We start from the raw sequence: 21,479 nt of genomic DNA, 5'->3' as shown, positions 1-21,479 counted from the left end.
CAATACTTTTGATGATTCGAAATTATAATCTCTTCTATTATAAAAATTATGTAGAGCGTGATGAATTTCAAAATTGTTTGCTAAGCGCACGTGTTGTTGTACAAAACTCTCGGAATGATGTGAATGAAGTACGAAAATTCTTCTCTGTGTTGTTTGTTGTAAACAATATTTCACTATTATAACCGAAACACAGACGTTGAAGACAAAAATGAAGCGATGTTCTTTGTTCCTTTTTTTTTAAGTGTTGCGATGGCAAATGAAGCTTGTAATGCGTAAAATAATATGTTTTAAAATGATCATGACCTTGTACAGTACAAGGTATGGTAGCATGATAACACATGTCAATTCTCACAAGTGAGGGAAGAATCTTTGCTCGAAAATTATGATTCAACAATTTTCAAATTGAACAGGTTCCAATTTCTGTAGATGGTCGCCAATGAATATTAAGAAAAACTCCAAATCGAAGGCATCATCTTTGTTGAAGGTAATCCTTAGTTTTTTTCCAATTGCAACTTCTTTCCATTCGTTTCAAAAAATCTTTTAAAGCAGACGTGCGACGCTGGCGCGAATTTTGTTTTCAAATTTTTGAACGTTACAACTATCAACACATCCAACTGACAAAAAAATGAATTTCAAAACGTGGCTCAAGCCTTCATCGGTGGTGAGCAAAAGCTCCATCATGACGATGGTGGAAGGCTTCACCTCCAAGTACAAGTTGAATTTATACGAGAGCTCGATTTGCTCGTTTCTCAAATGTGAGTATTTTAGAAATTGTTGATTGTCATTATTCCGGTTTGGATTCACTATTGATTTACCGACCAATATGATCATCACTAAATTCTGTAACTGAACAAACTCAACGTATTAACAGTCATACACAAGGAAGATGAAGACAACAATGAAAATTTTGAACAATGGCTTAAAGACAAGTATGGCGATATAATGCTTGTGAATTTTACAAGGCAATACTTTTCGAATCCGAATGATATTACGGGGGCCACAGAGAGCGCAAACATTACTGAAATTACGACTCTCTCGTCCATCTCGCATTTCGAAAGAATCACCTATCTTTTCGAAATGTGCAAAACCATGTACAATTTTATTACCAAGACTACAAAACAAGGTGTGATTGTTGTCGTTGCCAACGCTCAATATACATGTTTTGCCTTGCTTTTAATCTCTTCTTTCCTAACTTATATTGAAGACAATGAATTTAGATCAAAGAGAATGTACAGAACCACTCTAGAGGCCTATTACGAATTGAAGAAATTTGTCACAGAGAAACCCATTTCCAAAGTCATTGGATCTTTCTTTACGAAACAGCAATTGGATACTTTGACGATATTTGAACCAAGTGTCGTGCGTTATTGTAAATTCTTCAATTATTTAACCAAGGTTTCACTTCCTGAAGTAGAAATGATGAACCTTGAATCCATATCGCTTTCAACTCTTGACGTTTTCAAGAAGGATGCCAACAGAAAAATCAGACAAGCTCAACAAGAAGAGCTTCTTTCCTTCTCTGATCCATTTAACACTTCCAATATTTATTTTGTTATCAAACAAAACAACCAAATTATTTATTCAACCTATGGCACACAAGCTGAGCATATTTCCAATCCTTCCAACAACAAGAAACAATTAGAAGGACCTCACTATCAATTCTCCATTCAGAAGAATGCTTGCAAGCTCATTGGAGATTTCATCTTATTTGGATATCAAATGGATGAACTAGGTGCAATTCAACAACTTTTCAGATATACTTACAATACTCTCTTTTTATGCACACAAGACAATGGCAACATTTTGACACTCGAGAAGAATAGACTTGACTGGGCTCATTCCAACAATGAAATTGTCGATTCTTTGAAGATTCAACTTCGCTTTTCGTACTACAAATCTGATGAAGAAAAGGTAAATAGCTACAAGATGGAATTAGATTCTACTGTGAAGAGTTGTCCTTATTATCTGAAAGGCAATAAGGTAGCAATTCGACTTGCACATGTGACCAACCAAACTCACCGAAGAAATATGAAGGGACTTTTGAATGAACTCGAAGTTTTCTCACTCAATAAGGAAACACTATTGAAGAAGGTCGATACCAAATCTCCACACAAGAGAAGTTTCTCTCAATACGAACTCGATATGGACAATAACTTGTCCAACATCTTTGATGATTTGTGCATTAGTACTAACAATACCTCCTCCTCTAATCATTTGTTTATTAATACCAAGTTGACACCGCTTCGATCCTCTAATCGAATTGCAACACCTGATACAAGTGCTAAAAAGAAGATGCTCCTGTCACCAGTCACTCGTCGTGGCAGTGGAAAGAAAGTTGGTACACCTTCTTCCAAACGTTTACTCTCCCCAATGATCAAGGAACAACAATTACTTCATTTCACACCTCCTTCTCAACAACCAGCGCTAACAAACAGCAATAAGGAGAATGAAAATATCTTTAATCAGGACAGTTTGTTGTTGGATCTGAGCGACCCAGTTTTTGATGAGTTGATGAAGTCGAACATTCCTCCTCCACCTCCTCTTCCATTTACTTCAAAGCCTGTATCAAACATACCTCCTCCACCAATGATGGGAAATATTCCACCTCCACCGCCAGTGTTAAAGTCGATTGACATGAATGTTCCTCCTCCACCTCCTGGAGTTTTTATTCCACAAAAGAAGAATTCAACCTCAACTTTTACACAAAAAGAAGAAGATAATAATATCAAAAAGTTGCATTGGCAACCAATTAAGGTTATTAATGGTAATTCTGTTTGGTCGAACACCAGTGTTGATGAGATTAAGTTAGATTTGAGCGATTTCCAAAAGATGTTTGCAAAAGAAGATACTGCAAACACATCGACCAAGTTAGCACCAAAAACTCCTTCTGTTGCCCAGAACGTGGCATCTTCTGTGCTGGATATGGGAACTAATAGAAACGTTGAAATTATTTTGAACAGTCTCAAGTCATTGACCAATCAACAAATTATGGAATTGATCAATATTTTGGACACGAACGTTCTCACCGCTCAACATGTTGAAAATTTGAAACGTCTATGCAATGTTGCATTCAGTTTAGCAAGTAAGAAGAAGGACCTAGAATCAAAAGGTGAATTATTGAGAACTGAACAATTTTTACTCGATTTGTTGAATGTTAAGAACGTTGAAGCTAAACTCAATGTGATTGGCTACATGCATAATTTAGATGCATTTGTGGACTCTCTCACAACAAAGATTAAGAGAAAACAAGAAGCTATTCGAGTGGTTCGTACCTCTTCATCCTTTGCCAAAGTACTAAAATACGTCCTCACAGTTGGCAACTACATGAACAGAGGAAGGAGACAATTAGAGGCCAATGGTTTTCACATTTCTATTCTTCCCAAGTTAGTAGACACCAAATCTTCTGCTGCTAAGGATGTCACACTCATGCATTACTTGGTTGGTCTTTTAGAAAAGGATGACTTGGATGTTTATTGTTTTGAAAAAGAATTGGAAAATTGTGGAGCATGTACTTTTGGTGTATCCATCACCATGGATGCCATTGATACCTTGTTCAGAGAGTACAGACAAATTCATAATCAAATCAATTACCTTCATGAAGCTTGTAATTCTGATGAAAGAGAATTATATCAAACTCGATTACATACATTCCATGCCAATTGTTCTCCACTTTTAGCAACAGTGAGTCAAACGTATGAAACTTTAAAGCATGAGTATTTGGAATGTTGTGAATATTTCCACTTCTCTCCAAGCAACAAGGTTGTCAAGACAGAAGAAGATGAATTCTTTTCATACATTAAGGAGTTTACAGTTCAATATAAGAAGGCCAAGAAGGATGTGGAGCAAAAAAAGATGATGGAAATGAAAGCGGCTCTTCAACAAACCAATTCCTTAGCTCAAACCATCAAAAAGAGAAAGATGGGTGAAGCAAATGTATTGAAGAATGAACCAACTCAACAAGTTGTGTAAACTTTTTGATAAAAACGCAATGATCATTTCTTTTGAAATTAATTAAAAATCGGTGGAAGATCACAAAAATTAATGGTTTAGAATAAGAGTGTGTTGATATACGCCGCTTTATGCATGTTGTTTCGTGTGGAGTCCTTCCTTCAGAATTGTGTTTTTGACATCTTCAAAAACTGTTTTCACATTATCCGTGTCCGTTGCACATGTCACATGCACATAGACTCTACTTGAGTCACCTTCTCGAATGAGTTTCAAAAAGCATTTTGTAATGTGATCTACGGATTGTTCAAAATTATGTGGTTCGCCTTTGTAATCTGGAAAAAATACAGAAATTGGATTCTTCTCTAATTTCTTCAAAAATAAATCCTTCTTGTTGAAAAATAGTAAAATTGATGTATGTTTAAAGTATTGGTTATTAGCAATTTCCTCAAATATTCTCAGAGATTCTTGCATTCTATTTGTTTTATCATCTTCGTAGCATGTTTGATCATATTCTGACAATGCCACCACAAAGAGTAAACACGTCACGCTCTCAAAACAGTGAATCCACTTTTTACGTTCTGTAAGAATTGGTTGTGTGAAATTTATGAAACAAGAAGAATGGTCGTGCATGTGTCACAAGTGTGTAGACATGAATTTGTATGGACCCATCCATCGTCACCACACCACTCATCATATTGCATCAAATACTTACCATTTCTCTGACCTCCGACATCCACGAGTCGGAATTTTAATCCATCCATTTCATAACTACATTCCACAATTCCTGTGGTCTTCACTCTACATTTAATAATATCTTCATAGGTTGGATCATAATTCATGGCACTCACTCGATCGATATTCTCAAAGAAGAATTCTGCACAGTCATATAATTGAAATTCATTTCTTCGTTCATAGGCCTGTATATATATTATATATGTTCATCCATAGAATGTAATAGTATTCGTTCCAATCACGCGACATGTCATGATATAACACACGAGAATATTTCCGAAATTCATGAAAATGTCAATCATTCTGTTAAAAATTCAAATTCAAAACAACACTTACCGATCGAATTCCTTTATCGTTCCACAGTTTCTTAATTCCAAGTCCTAACTGACTATTTGGATTATCAAATTCCTTAGCAGCTACAAATAAATTTGGATCCAATGCTTTGATTTTCTCTGCAATTTGTGTATTTTCTTCATTGTCAAGTTTGATTTGTAATTTCGAAGTTGCTTCAATCAATCTTAACATGTTCGTAATGACATTACCTCGCACAAGAGGTACATAGGATTCTACTTCGTGTTCACTAAATCCATTGAGATGAATGATTTTGAGTTGTTCTATGATTTGAGTGATTATGTTTGTGTGTGTTTGTATGTGTGTGAAATGAATCATGAAAATATTGTGAATGATTCACGTGAAAAGGAATTGTGACACATCATCGGGTTATGTCCAAAGATACCATTTGGATAAGAAAAATAGCATCATCACATGACCACACGTGTGTAGTCATCCACATTTCATGATGTTGTTATGATGAGATTGTCCAAATATAGAAAGTTGTAACATGATGGTTCCATCAAACACACAAATACATTTAAAAAACACATACTGAATAGAGTACTTTTTCCAGATTCTCCAGAACCTAATAACAACAATTTAATTTCCTTATTTTGTTGTAAAACAGTCCTTTTCAAATCATCGGCAATCTTTTTATCCTTTTCTCTTGCTTGTTGTGTTGATTCTGTACTTCCTCCGCCACACAGTCCCATTCTTCTTCTTGTTGTTAATTTCTTGATGTCAACAATTTTGAAAGGAATTTGAAAGTTGTGGATTTTGAAATTTTGAAAATTATTCTTCTCGTTTTGTTTCTGGTTGAGTGCGAGTAGTAAACGAGACGTTGAGGATGACCCGAAATGATGTTGAAATACAATTCTTGTGGATGATGTAAATTCTTGTTGTTGAATTTTGATTCTTGTTGATGAATAGGTTGACGGAGAGAGAGAACCTATTCTGATGCAAATTGGCTGTCAGAGTGTCAACAGGTCTTTGACGATAATACTACGACGACGATGGCGCGGCGTGACAGAAAGCGCAAACAAATTTTTTACCGACTTTTTAGAAGTGTCAGCTGTTGGTGTTAAAAATGATTAAAATAGATGTCGGAGCGTGTTACTTGATATAGAGCCACAGAAAATGCATAATTGATGATGGTTTGATGTATCGAAAAGTGTATGAACATACTCTTTCAATACAAGTGACAAGTTTGTTGTTCTAATAAAATTCAAGAAACGATAAACTTGTCTTTGACATCAATCAACGAAGAGACAGACAATAAATGCGAGTGGGTAATATCGAATGTATTCAATCCGAAGCGGACAAGGACTATTCGAGTCCTTATGGAAGATGTTGTTTCATCTTTCAAAAGTTGGATATAAGATTTATAACTTTGAAACCTCTTTCCAACGAACGTGCAAAGAATCCTGATGGTCTTGGACTTGTTTTTCTGAATTAATTCAAACAACGTTGAGAAAACCCTTTTCCTTAATACTATTCATAGTGTTGAATGAGGAGCGAAAACCACAAATGAAACGTACGTTAAGAGTTTTGGAGAAACGAGTGATCCCTATGAGTTCTGAATTTACAAGCACAAGCATGGTTGAGCAAAACAACAACAGCACTGCTCCTTTCTAACAATTCACTACTAGTTTATAACTCTCCAACAATATACACTAGTTGGAACATTCAACACAAACTGCAGCATCAACTCTGTGCAATTCAGATTCTCTCAGTGCACTTCAAACGAATTCAGAACGGAAGGACGAGGAATACATTCAATATGAATATTTAATTTCATCAATGATGACTGAAGCACGACACATTAAAAGTTTGGGAGATGCTCTTCCATCCATTCATGACATGCGTCCTTATGGACTCTAATTACTAGCATCACCTCTTACACAAACTTGTGGCATCAATCCAACTTAATTTTCCTCAAAGAAGAATGTTCCTTGTTCCATGTTTTGAGTTCATAACTTGAAAGAATGCCTCGACCACCTCTCGCTCGTTTTTGTTCGGCTTCTGCGGAATTGTTGGATCTGAATACTCTGTGGTACAAAGACCTTGAGTATTATTTATTGGAATTACATGAATTTGTACAAATTTATATCATAGAGCAACAAGTTCTCACATCGGATCAAGCCAAACACTTGTTTCATCAAATGTATCATTTAGAACAGTTTTTAAAAATTACATCCGAGATGAGAACATGTGAGCAAGAAATCATTTCGGATTTGAGGAAACATGAAAAAGAAACATCCATCAACTGCTTCAACATTCCCAAGGATTTGTCTAACGAAACGCTCAATGAAATTGCAATTTTTTTGGCTAGATTGATGGAAAAACAATTATTTCATTTTAATATTTTATTTACCAATGATGAATATATTCACTGTTGCTTGTTTTTTATCACATGCGACGATTGGATTCGAATACTGCAAGATATTCCCAAAAAAACCAATGAATTCAGAAAATTGAATAAGAGAATTCAAAATCTATCATTGCCATACAAGAGTTCACAACAGTGTCTTTTTTATTTTCACTGCATAATGTTTAGAGGCAAAATTCCTAGATATATTTTGATGTTTAAAGAGTTGCTTAGATATTCCAATTCATTAACATTTAATGATGAAACCGAATCGTCGAGGTTTATTCTGAAAATCCAAGAAGTGTTGGCGTTATGTGACAAAATTGCACATGGTGCCAATCAATATTTAGCACTGAGAGAAATTGTGGATCAACTACCAACGAATGTACTTCTTTCAAAGATTTATGTTGGATTGACTGTTGTCATCGAGAGGCACCATACTGAAGATACGAATTCTAAAAAAGGATTACTTTCAAAATTGCTCAAGCGAAAGAAACACTCTTCTCATTTAGGCCAAGCGAGTTCAACAAAATCAGAACACTATGAAAATGGATTATTAATAATGTCTAAGAAAGGATATGTCATGTGTTACAAGAAAGCCAGCGATGAACTCATAGCATGCGGGTCAGGATGCGGGTCAGATACCACCATATGTGAAATCTGGAACGCAAAAGAAAACAAATGGTTTAGAAAATACGAACAAGTCATCCATCCAATACGAGTGACTGATTTTGATGTGCATAGTAATACTTTCACAACAGATCTATACTTGTCAGATAATAGTACCAGTATTCATATTGTTCCAACTAACGTAGAAGGAAGTAATGCCATATTGAATACTGATCAAGACAACACACATGATGGATCAACACACTTGCAATTTTTATTTGAAAATGAGAATGAATGTGGGAGGGTGTGGAATTACCTGGTGGGTTTGAGGTCACAAACTTCTGGACCTGCACAGATCATGTCACATTTTAGACGGTTTCACAAGTTGTACTCTCCATATGAGCATGCGTTTCAAGATGTCCTTTTTAAATTTGACATGGATCACGAAGTTTGGTAATTATCATCTTCTTTCCCACAAATAACTTTCACCCCTTCTAAAAATTGCCCAGAGATTTTGTTGTTAATGTGTAATTACTGGTCAATAAAAAATGAACGTAGTTTGGAGTAGTTATTCGATTGCTTTTCCTTCAAAACAACCACCTTATTCAATGTTTCACAATTCCTAATAAGGTTTTCGCCCACAGACGTGAACATATTACGAGCCAAATTAAACTCTTGCAAATTCCAAAACTTGTTGCTTTCTTTTAGCAAATTTGAAGCTGTGTTATCCGTCAGATAATTAATTGAAAAATCTAACAATGTTAAATTGTTATAATTCTTCAACACGTTGCTACTCAAAAATACTTCAAAATGCTCATCAGAGAATGTACACGATTTCAAAATCCATCGTTTTAGTTGCTTTGACAAATATGGGCTATTAAACAGTATCTTTGCACTTTCTAAGCTAATCAAGTTTCCGCTCAAATTCAATTCACACAAATACGGTAACATCAAGGACGAAGAGAGTAATTTCAACGATTTTGGTTCCAAGTAACATCCTTCAAGTGAAAGCGAGGATAAATTTCCAATATTTGGACATTCACAAAGGAGCTGAATGCCTTCATGACCTAAATTATAATTTCCTGCTAAATTCAAAATTTTCAAATTCTTCACCCGATTGGAATTGAGTAGAATGGAAAGACCAAAATGATGCAAATCCGTACTTCGTAAATTTAAATCTGTTAAATTGTTTAAATATCGACATTTAGCCATTAATTTGAATTTCGCATGATTGGCAGGCTTAAGTTTCAAATCTACTGAAATATTCAATCTAAAACACACTCGCTTCCATTGTCGTGAAACGCTCATGATTTGATTGGTAAAAATATATTGAGAAGGAACAAAAGTTAATATATGATAAATAATATCATCAGGAATATGCACATATTCATGAGAGATGGAATATTTCGAAACGTGTTGTTGACCCATTTTTTTCTGATCAAAGATTCACAGAGGGAAAATGCAATTCTAAAATAACAATTGATCATGTAGTGGAATCTCTTCCCATCTTTCTAGAGTATGCCTGCAATAACTTATTAAACCATATGAACATGAAGTGGTAGTGTCTCAGCAGTGAGTAAAAACAAGTTTGATAGAGTTTTGTTGAAAATCAGTACATGTTATTAAAATTAAACACAAGAACACTCGATTGTTTATTCTTGGATGAACTGCGAAAATTCTTCTTGGGCAGGATTCATGGGAGAGGAACTATTTGGATCGATGGTCAATTGGGAAGTATTGCCAGACATCATCATGTTTGGAGGAACATAATCCAGAATTGAAATGACATGTTTGTTCAAATCAGAGAATAGAGTATGAATGGGCGAGGAGCTTGAATTGAGTGGCGGAGAGGAAGTGAGGAAATGCAACATGTCTTCACAAATATCCATCACTACCTTATAATCTGAACAGTGTTGTGAAAGGAATTTGTGGAATGACGTTAAGACTTTGGTATTGAGAGGTTTGGAATCAATTTTCACACGTTTGGCAATTTCTCTAAATAAATTTGAGCTAATTGGAAGATATTGCTTTAACACATGCAAATATTCAACGTCTCCTTTTTTCACACAGTTGTTGTAAATTGGATCAATCCAATCTGACATGGTATTGATATCATAGGCATTTGCAACAATTAGAGATTCCTCAAAATTACCATGATTTTGAATAAAGGTTCTAGCATCTTTTGGTGAAAGTTCAAGGATCATTGGCATGTTTTGAAGTTTCTTCTTATTTGGAGTTTCATTGTAGAATTTGAGTTGTAATTTCACGAGTGCACTCAAGTTTGTTGCTCTCACTGCTGTTTGGCAACAATCTTCTTTTGTAAGAGAAGAGGCAGCTGAATCAAAGTTTTCACAAACAATCTTACACACATGCTCCAATGGAACATGTTCGTCCATGGAGGATTGATAATTGAAAGAAGAGCTGCTAGTAGCATCTGAAGAATCTCCGCCTACTATTCTTCTGTGAATGACTTTGATTCCTCTACATCCCTTATTAAACAAATAAGTACCATATTCTTTTAGCATATTAAATCTCAAGTAAACCATTGCAAGTTTTTCGTTTTGTTCTGGAAATTTGGTTTGAACGTACGATGAGAGAGCCATTTTAAGCTGATTGTTGTTATCTTGATCTGATTGGGAGTTCTTTTTCAAAATGAGCTCAAATTGCTCATTCTCAATGAGTATGTCAAACAAAAATGTTAACTCTGAAAAGTCAGGAATGGTGACAAGAAGTCGAACAATGAGAGAAAAATCTTGTTCGTCTAAAATTTCCTGAATCAGTGGACCCTTAATGCGTTTCAAAATTGATTCAATTCCTTCAAAACTCGAGGACATGTGGTAGCAGTGATATGCTCTAACAATCAGCTCTACTTTGCACTTCAAGTTAATGTTATGTTTGTTGACATGTTTTTGTGTACGCGACGTTTTTTTACCTGGACTGTCACCTTGGTTATTGTGTGAAGAATCATTTTCTTCTTCTGCATCCACCAAATGAATTAAATGTCGAGCGATTGCTGAAGGATCTCTACAAATATTTGCAAATTCAGCAAATTCATCCATTGTGCATTTCACTAAATCAAATTGTTTTTGTGACTCTTTTTGAGGTTTTGGTGGTTTGTTGTTTTTAGCCATAGCTTGCTTGAAGAAGCTTCCTGTTGCCACGCTTGAATATGATGTCGAAAAGTCAAAACTTGAGAATGAGCTTCCTGAGCTCGTTGAAAGCCGGTCATCTAAATCATCACTAGAGGTACTTCCTGCATTATTTTGGAAATAATCTTCAATCAAAATCTCGGTTTCATCCTGATTTTTGAATATGGACAAGTCTTCATTTCTATAATATTCGGCATAGGTGTTAAACAGATAATGTGCACATACACAAGCAGCTCTATCAGTATCCAGCGTTTTTAGTTGAATGAATGAAGAACACACTTTCAGTTTTTCCTTTCCAAATAGCATCAACAACAACTTGAGAACATCGTAGCTATCTTTGGTAACTATACTTTCGTAATTCAATTGAAGAATTCGTCCAATTCTATAATTAAGAGCAATAATCTTTAGATAATTGCGAGCTCCTTTCATCTTGTATCCATAGCACAGCAATTGTAATTTGTCCAATATTTGTTGAATATCATCGACTTCATCAATATTTGGTAAAACTTCTTTCAGTTGTTTGTAGAGATGAGAAGGTAAAATTTTCGAAGGTATGCCTGTATATTTCTGTTCAGAATCTTGATATAATGTTTTCGAGTCATTAGATTTCGCCATAGATAGGGCAATGTCGATAATTTCCAAAACTCGACTTTCGTAATTGTAGTAAGAAGAAAGCCGTTTTGCCTCATCATATTGACTACTCAACAGCAAGTTATCAATGACCTTATCAAGTAATTCTTCGATATTCAAAACCGAGGATGACTTTTTTGAGGTTTCAATTAATCTGCTCTCTAATGAAGCTAAAATTCCAGATATGTGTGGTGATGAGCTTTCTTCTTGCGAGTTAGACAGGAGCATAATGCTATGACTCAAGAACTCCAAGTCTTTGGTTGGTCTTGACGGAGTCACTGGCTTTGATAATTCCACAGACCTCTTTGTAAGAGAGTATGTTCCTTCAAACCATCTCAAAGAAAGATTCAACAAGTGTAAAATTCCTGCCATTGAAATACTCTTTTGAAGGACCAACACTTGTTCCAGGAAATATTTAGCAGCCTCTTCTTGAGGATATCTGAATTTGATAAACAGGTCATTGACCTTAGAGTAAGCCATAGTGAGCTCATGAGTGGATGAGAATAGACCTTTTACCTTTGCTATTTTGTGGTTCGCTTGAGCCAGGGTAATTTTGTCTGTGGGGAAATTGATCTTCTTTCTGAACATGACTGCTACTTGTCGTGCTTCCTTAAAACAATTATTTTCAATAAGCGACTCAATGAACATGCTGGGCTGACCTGTAAAAACATTCATCTTGTCAGTCTCAATCACCACACCAGAATTAATGACTCTCTCCAACAGACAATTTAGGCTGTACATGCTCTCAAACTCATTGGACATGTCCACTGCTAATGAGAACTGAGATGAATGAAGCAATTCCAAAAATTTTGTTCTTTTGAATTGAGACACCAAGCATCTAGAAAGTTGTTGAGCAAGTGCTGTAGAGGTGATAATCAGCCAATTTAAATCTCCTAATTTAAACTGTAGAGTTTTGCCATTTTGCATATCTTTGACAGCGCTGACAAATTGTTGTAAGTAGTTCGTGGCCCTTTCATAGTTATCAAAAAGATATGCTTCATAAAAACTTAAAAAGGAAGCAATGGGGTTGGTACTATCGAATAATTGGAATGCTTGGATGATATAATTCACTCCGCTTTGCTTTTCATCTTTCAAAAAATTATTGGAGCAGAAATCTTGAATTTGCTTTTCGATTGCTTCAAGTAACTTCTTTGTCGTCAGCTTTTGGATGGACATTGTGTCAGTACCCTTCTTGTCAACACTGCTCAAACGTTGCTTAATGGATTGCAACCATGTTTTCATACATGCAAATATTTCTACATTTGAATTGTTAGTCGAAATGTAGCATGTGGCGATAATCGCCAATAATGGCTCACTCATGCTAATAGACTTATTTAGCAGATAATTAATAATATCAGTACTTGATTTAGAGGTCATTAACTCTTCGGTACGTATCAACTCCAAAAACAATTTGCTCGTTGAATCTGTAGCGTCTCCTAAGGACGCCATCAATAAGGCATCATTATTGTTAGAGTCTGTGGTTATAGTTAATGGTGCATTGCCCTCTTGTTTGGATTTCATCTCTCGAAGTGTAATGAGTAAGAATTGCTTCAATGAGTCGGGCATGTATTGCTGCACTATAGACATGACGGTGGAAAGTGGAACATTACCATCTTGAGCATGATACAGGAATGAAATCCATTGCCCTCTTTTTGCGGCAGTTTGTAAATGATGCACATATTCTGGCAAATTATGAATTTCACAAAATATACAAAGTAGCTTCCATGGTGAAACGTAAATCTTGTTTCCTGTATTTCTCATACCGTCCAGAATTTGCACCTTGTCATATGCAGACTCGTTCGTTGATTTTGAGAATTCTTTTTCAAGGAAGTCCTTAACAGAAATATCCACAATGAGCATGGAATCTGTTGCCTCCTCAAGTAGTTTAAGAACTCTGTATTGAGGAGAGTTCACGTATTTTTCCATGGTACTATCGTCGGCTTCCAAAATTTCAATGGATACCAAGTCATCAGCAAGCTTTTTCATCAAGACAGACTTTTCTTCGTTCTGTATCTTAAACGATGCATGAAATTCTGCAATTCTTCTCGCTGCTTTAGTATCAATCAAGATCGAGTTTGAATAAAGTTCTGTATAGACGTCAAAGCAGCATAATTCAATGAACATTCTACAACAAGCAGTGATGGACTGATCTGCAAAGTTATGGATGGCAATAGATCTCACTTTCTGACATAATGCTTTTTGCTCTTCCTTTGGTAGGTATTTTCCAATGCTTTCAAATTGTTCTCCATAAAGATAGGGAGAACACACCTCTCCAGTTTCCAAAAGTGTTGCAATGCCTTTGTTCTTTTCTCTGTAAGAGTGGAGCAATTCCTTGTAAGCTTCCAAAGGTCTCTTGTTTACAAGATAATATTCAACATCTAGAGTCTCTTCGATGGAACATGAATGATCAGAAAATCCATACAAGTTGTCAGTAAAATCAAGCTTGAGAGATCTATGTGATTGCAAGAGTGAAAAATCTTGATCTTTTTCTTGCAATTCATCTTCCTCTATATTTAAAATATCTTCAATGGAAATGTCAGTATTCGTCTTGATCAACATTTCATATAGAGAAATATCTTTTTGATTCGAGATTATGTTTCCTCTTGAAATTTCATGTGCGCACAAGTTGATTGTACCGTTTTTAGATTGCTCCTCTTCGTTCATGACTCTTCTCGATAAACTAGGCGTATTTTTCTCGCCAAATAGAGCATTATGGAAGGTAGGATAGGAGTGTAATTCTTTTGATAAGGTTGTCCTGTTCAAGTAATGCTCGCTTGTTGATGGTTCTTTCATGGCTTCATGTAGAGTTTTTGGAGAGTACATTTGAGTAGAGAGAGCAATTAATGGATTCTCGTTCATCATGGAATTGATACTGTGATTGTCAATCCCCAACACCGATCGAGCATTAACCATTGACAAGTCAAACAATCGATTTTTCTTGGAGAGAAGTATCATTTTAAGCCAATCTGGCTTGGATTCTTCTGGGAAAATCTTACTTTCTTCCAAACATTCCCATAAATCAAATTTGTCAACATAACGAAAACAAATGCTTGGTAAATTCTTATCAATGCAGAATGAAATGAAATCCTTGTGAAATTTGCTGAGCTCTCCCTGTGGATGCAACGAGGAGGTGTTAATGGATGGAGCTGGATCTCGATCATTGTCAAACAGTAGAATTGGATCATTGTCAAACATTGGAAATTCAACTGGATGTACAGAAAATAGTTGGTATGTGGCACAGAATCGTTTCAATAACGAGATAAAATCGGAAGTGTCTTCCTGTACGAAAATACCTCGAAGTGCCAAGCTGTTGAGTAAAATTTCTTTCATCATTGGACTACAATACTTCAATTGATCCTTAACAATTTCAAGAATCTCATTACAATTTTGCATGGTTGAGGAAGCTTTTTTTGAGGTTGTATGTTCAGAAGTATACGTAATATCTCCTTGTTCGGTAAGAACACACTGAATTCCTGTAGCTTTTTTCTTTGAATGGAGTTGAGTCAATGGAAGCACACTTTTTGCCCATCTGACAATGCCGACATAGTCATGATGAGCGATACAGAATGACAGTCTTGCTCTCAAGGATTCATTGTCATGATAATCTTTTTCCAATAATATTCTTTCTCTTGTTTCCTTGTCCCATTTCATGACCCATCTCAATGTGGTCACAAGATAACTGGATTTGGATTTTTGGAAGGTCAATAACTTTTTAGAGATAATTGAAGGGCTCTTCATTCTCATCAAACTAGAAGTTCTTCGTCTGAAAACGACGTCATCTGTGTCCGATTTGGGAGACGCTGAGGATGAAGGACTTTCTTCACTCGAAGCAACGACATTGTTGCTGGCCTTGCTAATTTGTCCCATATCCGAAATGTCTCCAATTTGTATGGGATACTCCGAATGTTGGGCTTCAAATAGATCAGATTCTTCATGGAATGGATTGGCATATCCAAGATTATGAAGCTTTTCTTGAACTCTTAGAATATTAATATCAGGATATAACTCTTCCAATAATTGGAGAAATTCGATGACTTCCAATTCTTCTTCATTAAATTTCTTCAATCTTGTTAACTCTTTGATCAAGTAATTTCTAATGTTTTTGTCCAAAGTATTGAATGCAATGTCTCTCATGTGCTCAACAAGATCCTCTCCCAAATTTTCAATCATCTCCAGAGCAGCAGTGTATTCTCCTAATGAAAGCTTCTCGTAGACGATTTTAAATGCAACTTCTTTGAAAGTTTCAAAATTGATAATATCGCAATTCGTGTCACGTTCATCCTTGTCAGAATCAGAACCAAGATCAGTTTTGATTTTCATGGCTCTATTTTTCAAGAACGAGAATCCTAAAGAAACTACCCCATTCAATAAACTCTCTGTGATAATACTCTTATTGTCCATCTGTTTCCATTTCTTGAATAGAGTTTCATTTTCTAGTGTCAATATCCTTTCGAACAACTCAACCTCATTCTTTTCATCAGCATCTGAAATCTCATCATCATCATCTTGATCATAATTATACATATCTTCTTCATTGTTCAAGGAAATTCCAGTTTTAATTTCAGATCCAAAGTAAGATAAATCGTTAAAGTTGTCGTTATAAAGAGACTAAAGAAATGTTAGTGATCACCGTCAACTACAGCACGCGACACTTACCAAATCAATTGGAGTAATATCAACCTTCTTGTCGTTCTTATTCTTATTCGATGCTGGAATGGAACTTAAAACAGAAAGGTGATCTTGCGGAAAAGCTTCATGTTGAGATGCAGCCATTTCTTCATGTTCTTCTTCATTCATCAGTAAGCAAGATCGTAATAAAGCAACTATGTTTGATAAGAGAAGAATCTCCTCGGGCTTTGAAAGAGTCTTCTTTGAGCTCATAATATCCTCTATTATTGCAATCATGTGAACTGATGAAGAATGGTAAATGTCATTTGAGGCTGTTGTAATCTCATCAATTTCTGATACTGTTTGACTTTCCATAAGTTTATCCATTTTTCGTGGATTTCTAATTTCAAGTTTCTTAATGACGGAATTTGCACTCTCAGTGATAATAGGTACGTGCTTGTTTTGAAACAAGAAGATGGAATCAAACAAGTTGGGGTCTTCCTCTCCCAATCCAAAATTGGGATTTCTTCCAAGCTCGTTGATTCTCTTCTCAATGAGTGAGAGAATGTATCCAATGGCTGTAGTAATTGTTTGGATTTTAAACTCGCTATCTCGAGAAAACTTGGTTTCTTGAATAAACTTTGCAATAATGTAGCAAACATTAAGCTCTTGTTGTGGATCTAAATTTCGTAAAGTATCTTGCACTACCGACAATTCACGATTTCTAACACACAAATTATCGTTGAAAAAGAAAAAAGTAGAACACATACCTCAATCCCAGTTCTATGGCATGCACGGATAGTGACTGTCTATCCCAACCATTTAAATCGCACAGCTTTTCTGCAAGTCGTTGCCTTTCGTATTTGATCAGGTTATTGAGAAGTATGTTTTTGGTAATGTTGAAATTCAGATGATAAATGCCGTGATCTAGAGAATTATTGCTGATACAAATGCAATGACAGCCTGTTGGAAATAATGGTGCCAAAAAAACGTCAGCAAGAACCTGAATATGTCCAAGCTTTCCTGATGATACATCATAAATTTGTAATGTGTTCCATTTCTCAATATTGTTAATCTTGTGAGTAATATAACACTTGTCATTGGTTAATAAATAGTTCATTGTTGAGTTGAAAGGATTATGGATTAAAAGTAGACCCTCACCAATATGGCTTATATTTTCTTCTCTTCTTGGTGATAAGAGCATGTGGCTGGATGATAATCGAGAGTCTTTTCTTGATAATAGCCCATGCTCATAATTGCTTTCTAGATTGCCAGATAATCCTTTTCTCAAATGGATAGAATCTTTCAAAAGAGTTTCTTTACGAGTTTTGTTGGCAACCACGAGTGGCGAAGTGAGATCCAAGTCCTTTTCAAGGCTGCTAATACTATTCGAAGAATCAAACAACACGCTAGTAGATTTCTTTGGAGGCTCAGTATTATCATACCAGTGAGATTGATAATAATTGTCTGCAGCGTAAGTAACAGGAAGAAGAGATTCAACAACTTGCACTCCCATCTCCTTTTCTTCGTTATTTGACGTACCAAGCTCCTCATCTGAAGATTGATCCTCTTCTTCTTCATCGTCTTCAGTATCGTCGTCATCATTATCTTCAAACTGTGCATCCTGATTATGTTCTGTTTCTTTTTTAACTATTTGAAAATTAGAATCAATATCAATTATATAAACAGAATTGTTTTTTCCAACTGCACTTAATAATAGTCCATTATTTGATATTTGTAATCTGGAAAGGGTTTCAGAGTAATCGTTATTTGCAAAGTTAGGCGTAAGATCAACAATCCCAACCTTTTTCTGTTTTGAAATATCCCAAACATCAACGACGCAGTGTTGGCTAGCTTGATAACATATAAGGAATTGTTGGTAGGATAGTATTTCTGAATATATGCCTTCATTTGTTTGTGGTAGCAATTTGAATGAAGAGCATAATGTGAGCTTGTAATTCTGAAATGACAGTTCACAAGCCGTTCCGTCACTGAAAATAAACATGCAATGTCTACTTTCCAACACTGGACAAATATGAGAGAGAGTAATGTTCGTATCTACAGTAAAATTGTTCGAACTAGAAAGGATTGAAAATAATTCTTGATTACAGCTCGTAAATCTGCTAACTTTCCAAAGGTCTTTTCCTGATTTTTCTTGGAGCAAATTCTTTGGGCTAGCTAAAAAATCTATCAATTCCTTTTTACGTGATACGAAAGGAAGAGGTTTCTTGACCTCTTTAGAGTCATCAGATGGTTTTTCAGAAAGTCGTGCCTTTACAAATAAAAAAACGTCAAAATTGTTCTCATAGGTAATAATAAAGTAGCACGAATAAATAATCTTTGAACACTCATTGGTGCTAAATAAATAAGGTAAATAATTTATATCACATCTCTCATGTGATTTTATCCACAAAAAACTAAATAAAATCGATATTATTACTAAATATCATTTCTTACTTCATTCAATACATACGAGTTGCAGCTGCAATTATCCACAGTAATATGGTCATTTAAAAATTGAAAAGTAGTGTTGTCGTTACTTGCTTGGCCCTCTTTCACAAAGTAAAATTGAAGTTGATGAGTTTTCTTGTCGTATATTTGCAAAATATCGTTATATGGACAGTATGATGAGCTGATATCACCATTTCCAACAGAAGTATCATCATGATTTGTTGCTCCTGGAATACCACCCGATATTTTTACTGGAAATATCGGAGTAGTAACAGATGAATCGGAAAATACATGGTTGTTTGTTTCATTATTTTGATCCACCAGTTCCGGTTGATCATCGTCAAATAGTGTGGTCGGAGTGAGTGTTGTTGGTGTGATGGATTCATCAACCTGAATCACACGACCATAATGTCCCATCTTTAAAGTGGGATTGGTTGTTGTCATTTTTTATGTGATGAAAAATCTAGTGTTGAACTACTTGCAGTCAATGCATTAGTGTTTATTAGAAGTTATTTGTGGGAATTGGACTTGGCTTGTTTCGAGGGAGTGTGTGAAAAAAGTTGATACAAAATTGAAGTGGTAATGTCAATCAATTTTTTGAATTGATTTGTATCGAGAGCAGTCATGTAAAAGATGAAAACTCGCTTGCTATTGAATTTCAATTTTGATGTATGACTATTTTCAATGAACGATAATACTCTCAATTCTTCGTTAGTGAGGTGTGTTTCTTCATCAAGAAGATACCTTAAAAATTTGGATTGGTTGGAGGAAGATGAGGAGGAAGATGGATGAACAATGGGATAGGAATCAATTTTGGACTGAGAAGGAAGATCTGTAAAGAAAGTGGAGAAATCTTTGTGTTCTGACGAATCATAATTCGCATACTCTGGACACAAACCAGAAAATGTAGTTTCACCCTCAAAGGTCCTTTTGAAAATATCTAGCTTTGTGAACACAAGAAATATTGGAGAGTATTTCAATGGACCGTTGCTCAGTGTGTCAAAGAAGGTCGTACTCTCTGTGAATCTACTTGAAAAGTCATCTTCATAGCATGTTTTTCGATAGTCAATGAGAGAGGCAGTATAGTAGGCACCTGTTAAGCCAGGATATACATGTTCATACTTTTTCCGTTCCGTACGAGCTCCTCCAACGTCATACACTCGATAAGCAGTGCCAAGGAAGTCAAAATCAATGTATGTGATACCTGTGGTCTTGGTTCTACAGCTAATGATATCATCAAGTATGGGTTCATATCGTGTGGTTTTGTTTAACATGCGTTTGGGTGAGTCGTGTTCAGTTCTCAAGTAGTAATCCAAACCATCAGAGAATGAGTCACTCAAAGCAAAAGCATTGAGAATTTCTCTCACCCTAGCATCTTCCCACATGGACACGATCATATCTCCATAAGGTATATTCGAGTCGTACAGGACATGCCTCGAATGGAGTGTTCCCACCTTTTGCTTATACTCGACAAATTGTTGAATGACTTGTTCATTGGTAAAATATTCTTCAGGAATGTTTGTGTGTGCAATGGCATTGAATCCAAAGTCTTTGTACTCTGAGAGAAGGTTTAAAAACTTGGACACACCCAATCCAAAACTATTCAACATGTTGGTAAAGAGATACATGCGCATTCGATCCACTTCTGTTTGATTAAATCCTTCTTGTAAGGTGACCCTGAATTGACGATAGAGTGTGGATTTGCCTGATCCCAACGTTCCACACATCATCAAGCTACACAGAGAGGGAGCTTTTGGCTTTATGAATGAGTGGTGTTGGTGTTGTTCGAGGAGACGAGCTTCTGACTTTCTCGAGGAGGAGGACGAGAAAGCCGTGGCACCTTGATGCGAGTAGCTCGTATTGCTTTCCTCAATGGTTATGATTTCATCCAAGGTGGAGGAGGAGGTTGCAGACGTTGTACGAGCGTTGGTATGCGTTTTGCTTGAGGGAGATACGGGAGATTTGGTTCGTCGAGCCACTACTCTTGATTGTTCTTCAGTAGTAGTAGTCGTCGTCGTGCTGGTTGAATGTTCAGCAGCTGCTGTTGCAGGTACGGCAAGGAATATTGGAATGGGTTGTTGTTCTGTGTGGGGTTGGTTAGTGGTAGTAGTAGTGGTAGTTGTGGTAATTGCTGCTGTTGTGGCCATGGCAATACCTGCAACCTCTTTCCTCTGGTGTTGTTGCATAAATCGTTCATTGGCGCCTCGTTGGTGTTGTGAATACTCCTTCTTGAAATGAGCAATCTCCGATCGTTCGTTTACATTCCTTATAGTTGCTGGGAGCAAGAAAGAAAACAGTCTTTCCATGATTGGAATTTGGATGCTGTGCGAGTTCAACTTCCAATGACACAGTTGACCTCTACTGACAACAACTAAAATTTGCTATCCAAATTAATTGGATGATGAAGAGGATGGGAATCACGTAATCGGAATAATGAGAATTGATGTTTCTGATGATGATGTTGTTGTTGCACTAATGTCCAATCATTCAATAACATGAAATATTGCATTCAGTCTGATAATCTTTGGGATGATGATCTTCACACAGTAATCACGCTGCAGTAAAATCATAAACAGAAAGGCTTAAGAGCCTCGTCTCTCTTCTACGTGATGACAATTGAGAGTGTTGCCAAATTTTTTGTTCAACTTCCC

The 21,479-nt window shown here is 35.9% G+C and overlaps 6 protein-coding genes across 6 annotated transcripts; 2 read left to right on the top strand and 4 right to left on the bottom strand.

Moving 5' to 3' along the window:
• Positions 1-625: 625 nt before the first annotated feature.
• C9374_014591 (uncharacterized protein) lies at positions 626-3,969 on the top strand (the record flags this gene model as incomplete). Its single annotated transcript, XM_044690595.1, has 2 exons — positions 626-755; positions 872-3,969. The coding sequence occupies 2 exons, from the start codon at positions 626-628 to the stop codon at positions 3,967-3,969; spliced, it is 3,228 nt and encodes a 1,075-aa protein (XP_044553183.1).
• A 108-nt stretch (positions 3,970-4,077) lies between these two features.
• On the bottom strand, positions 4,078-5,726 carry C9374_014590 (uncharacterized protein; the record flags this gene model as incomplete). The annotated part of the gene is made up of 4 exons (XM_044690594.1): positions 4,078-4,526; positions 4,661-4,865; positions 5,017-5,294; positions 5,567-5,726. The coding sequence occupies 4 exons, from the start codon at positions 5,724-5,726 to the stop codon at positions 4,078-4,080; spliced, it is 1,092 nt and encodes a 363-aa protein (XP_044553182.1).
• Positions 5,727-6,998: 1,272 nt separating this feature from the next.
• C9374_014589 (uncharacterized protein) lies at positions 6,999-8,447 on the top strand (the record flags this gene model as incomplete). The annotated part of the gene is made up of 1 exon (XM_044690593.1): positions 6,999-8,447. The coding sequence occupies one exon, from the start codon at positions 6,999-7,001 to the stop codon at positions 8,445-8,447; it is 1,449 nt and encodes a 482-aa protein (XP_044553181.1).
• Positions 8,448-8,521: 74 nt separating this feature from the next.
• C9374_014588 (uncharacterized protein) lies at positions 8,522-9,418 on the bottom strand (the record flags this gene model as incomplete). The annotated part of the gene is made up of 1 exon (XM_044690592.1): positions 8,522-9,418. One exon carries the CDS (start codon positions 9,416-9,418, stop codon positions 8,522-8,524), a length of 897 nt encoding a protein of 298 aa, XP_044553180.1.
• Positions 9,419-9,642: 224 nt separating this feature from the next.
• On the bottom strand, positions 9,643-19,272 carry C9374_014587 (uncharacterized protein; the record flags this gene model as incomplete). The annotated part of the gene is made up of 4 exons (XM_044690590.1): positions 9,643-16,377; positions 16,426-17,101; positions 17,148-18,734; positions 18,851-19,272. The coding sequence occupies 4 exons, from the start codon at positions 19,270-19,272 to the stop codon at positions 9,643-9,645; spliced, it is 9,420 nt and encodes a 3,139-aa protein (XP_044553179.1).
• Positions 19,273-19,337: 65 nt separating this feature from the next.
• C9374_014586 (uncharacterized protein) lies at positions 19,338-21,134 on the bottom strand (the record flags this gene model as incomplete). Its single annotated transcript, XM_044690589.1, has 1 exon — positions 19,338-21,134. The coding sequence occupies one exon, from the start codon at positions 21,132-21,134 to the stop codon at positions 19,338-19,340; it is 1,797 nt and encodes a 598-aa protein (XP_044553178.1).
• Between the last annotated feature and the right edge of the window lie 345 nt (positions 21,135-21,479).

Source organism: Naegleria lovaniensis, assembly GCF_003324165.1.
Source record: "Naegleria lovaniensis strain ATCC 30569 chromosome Unknown tig008, whole genome shotgun sequence".
NCBI lineage: Eukaryota > Heterolobosea > Eutetramitea > Acrasida > Naegleriidae > Naegleria > Naegleria lovaniensis.
Note: the sequence above shows the minus strand (reverse complement) of the source record. Positions and strands in the feature narration are given on the sequence as shown.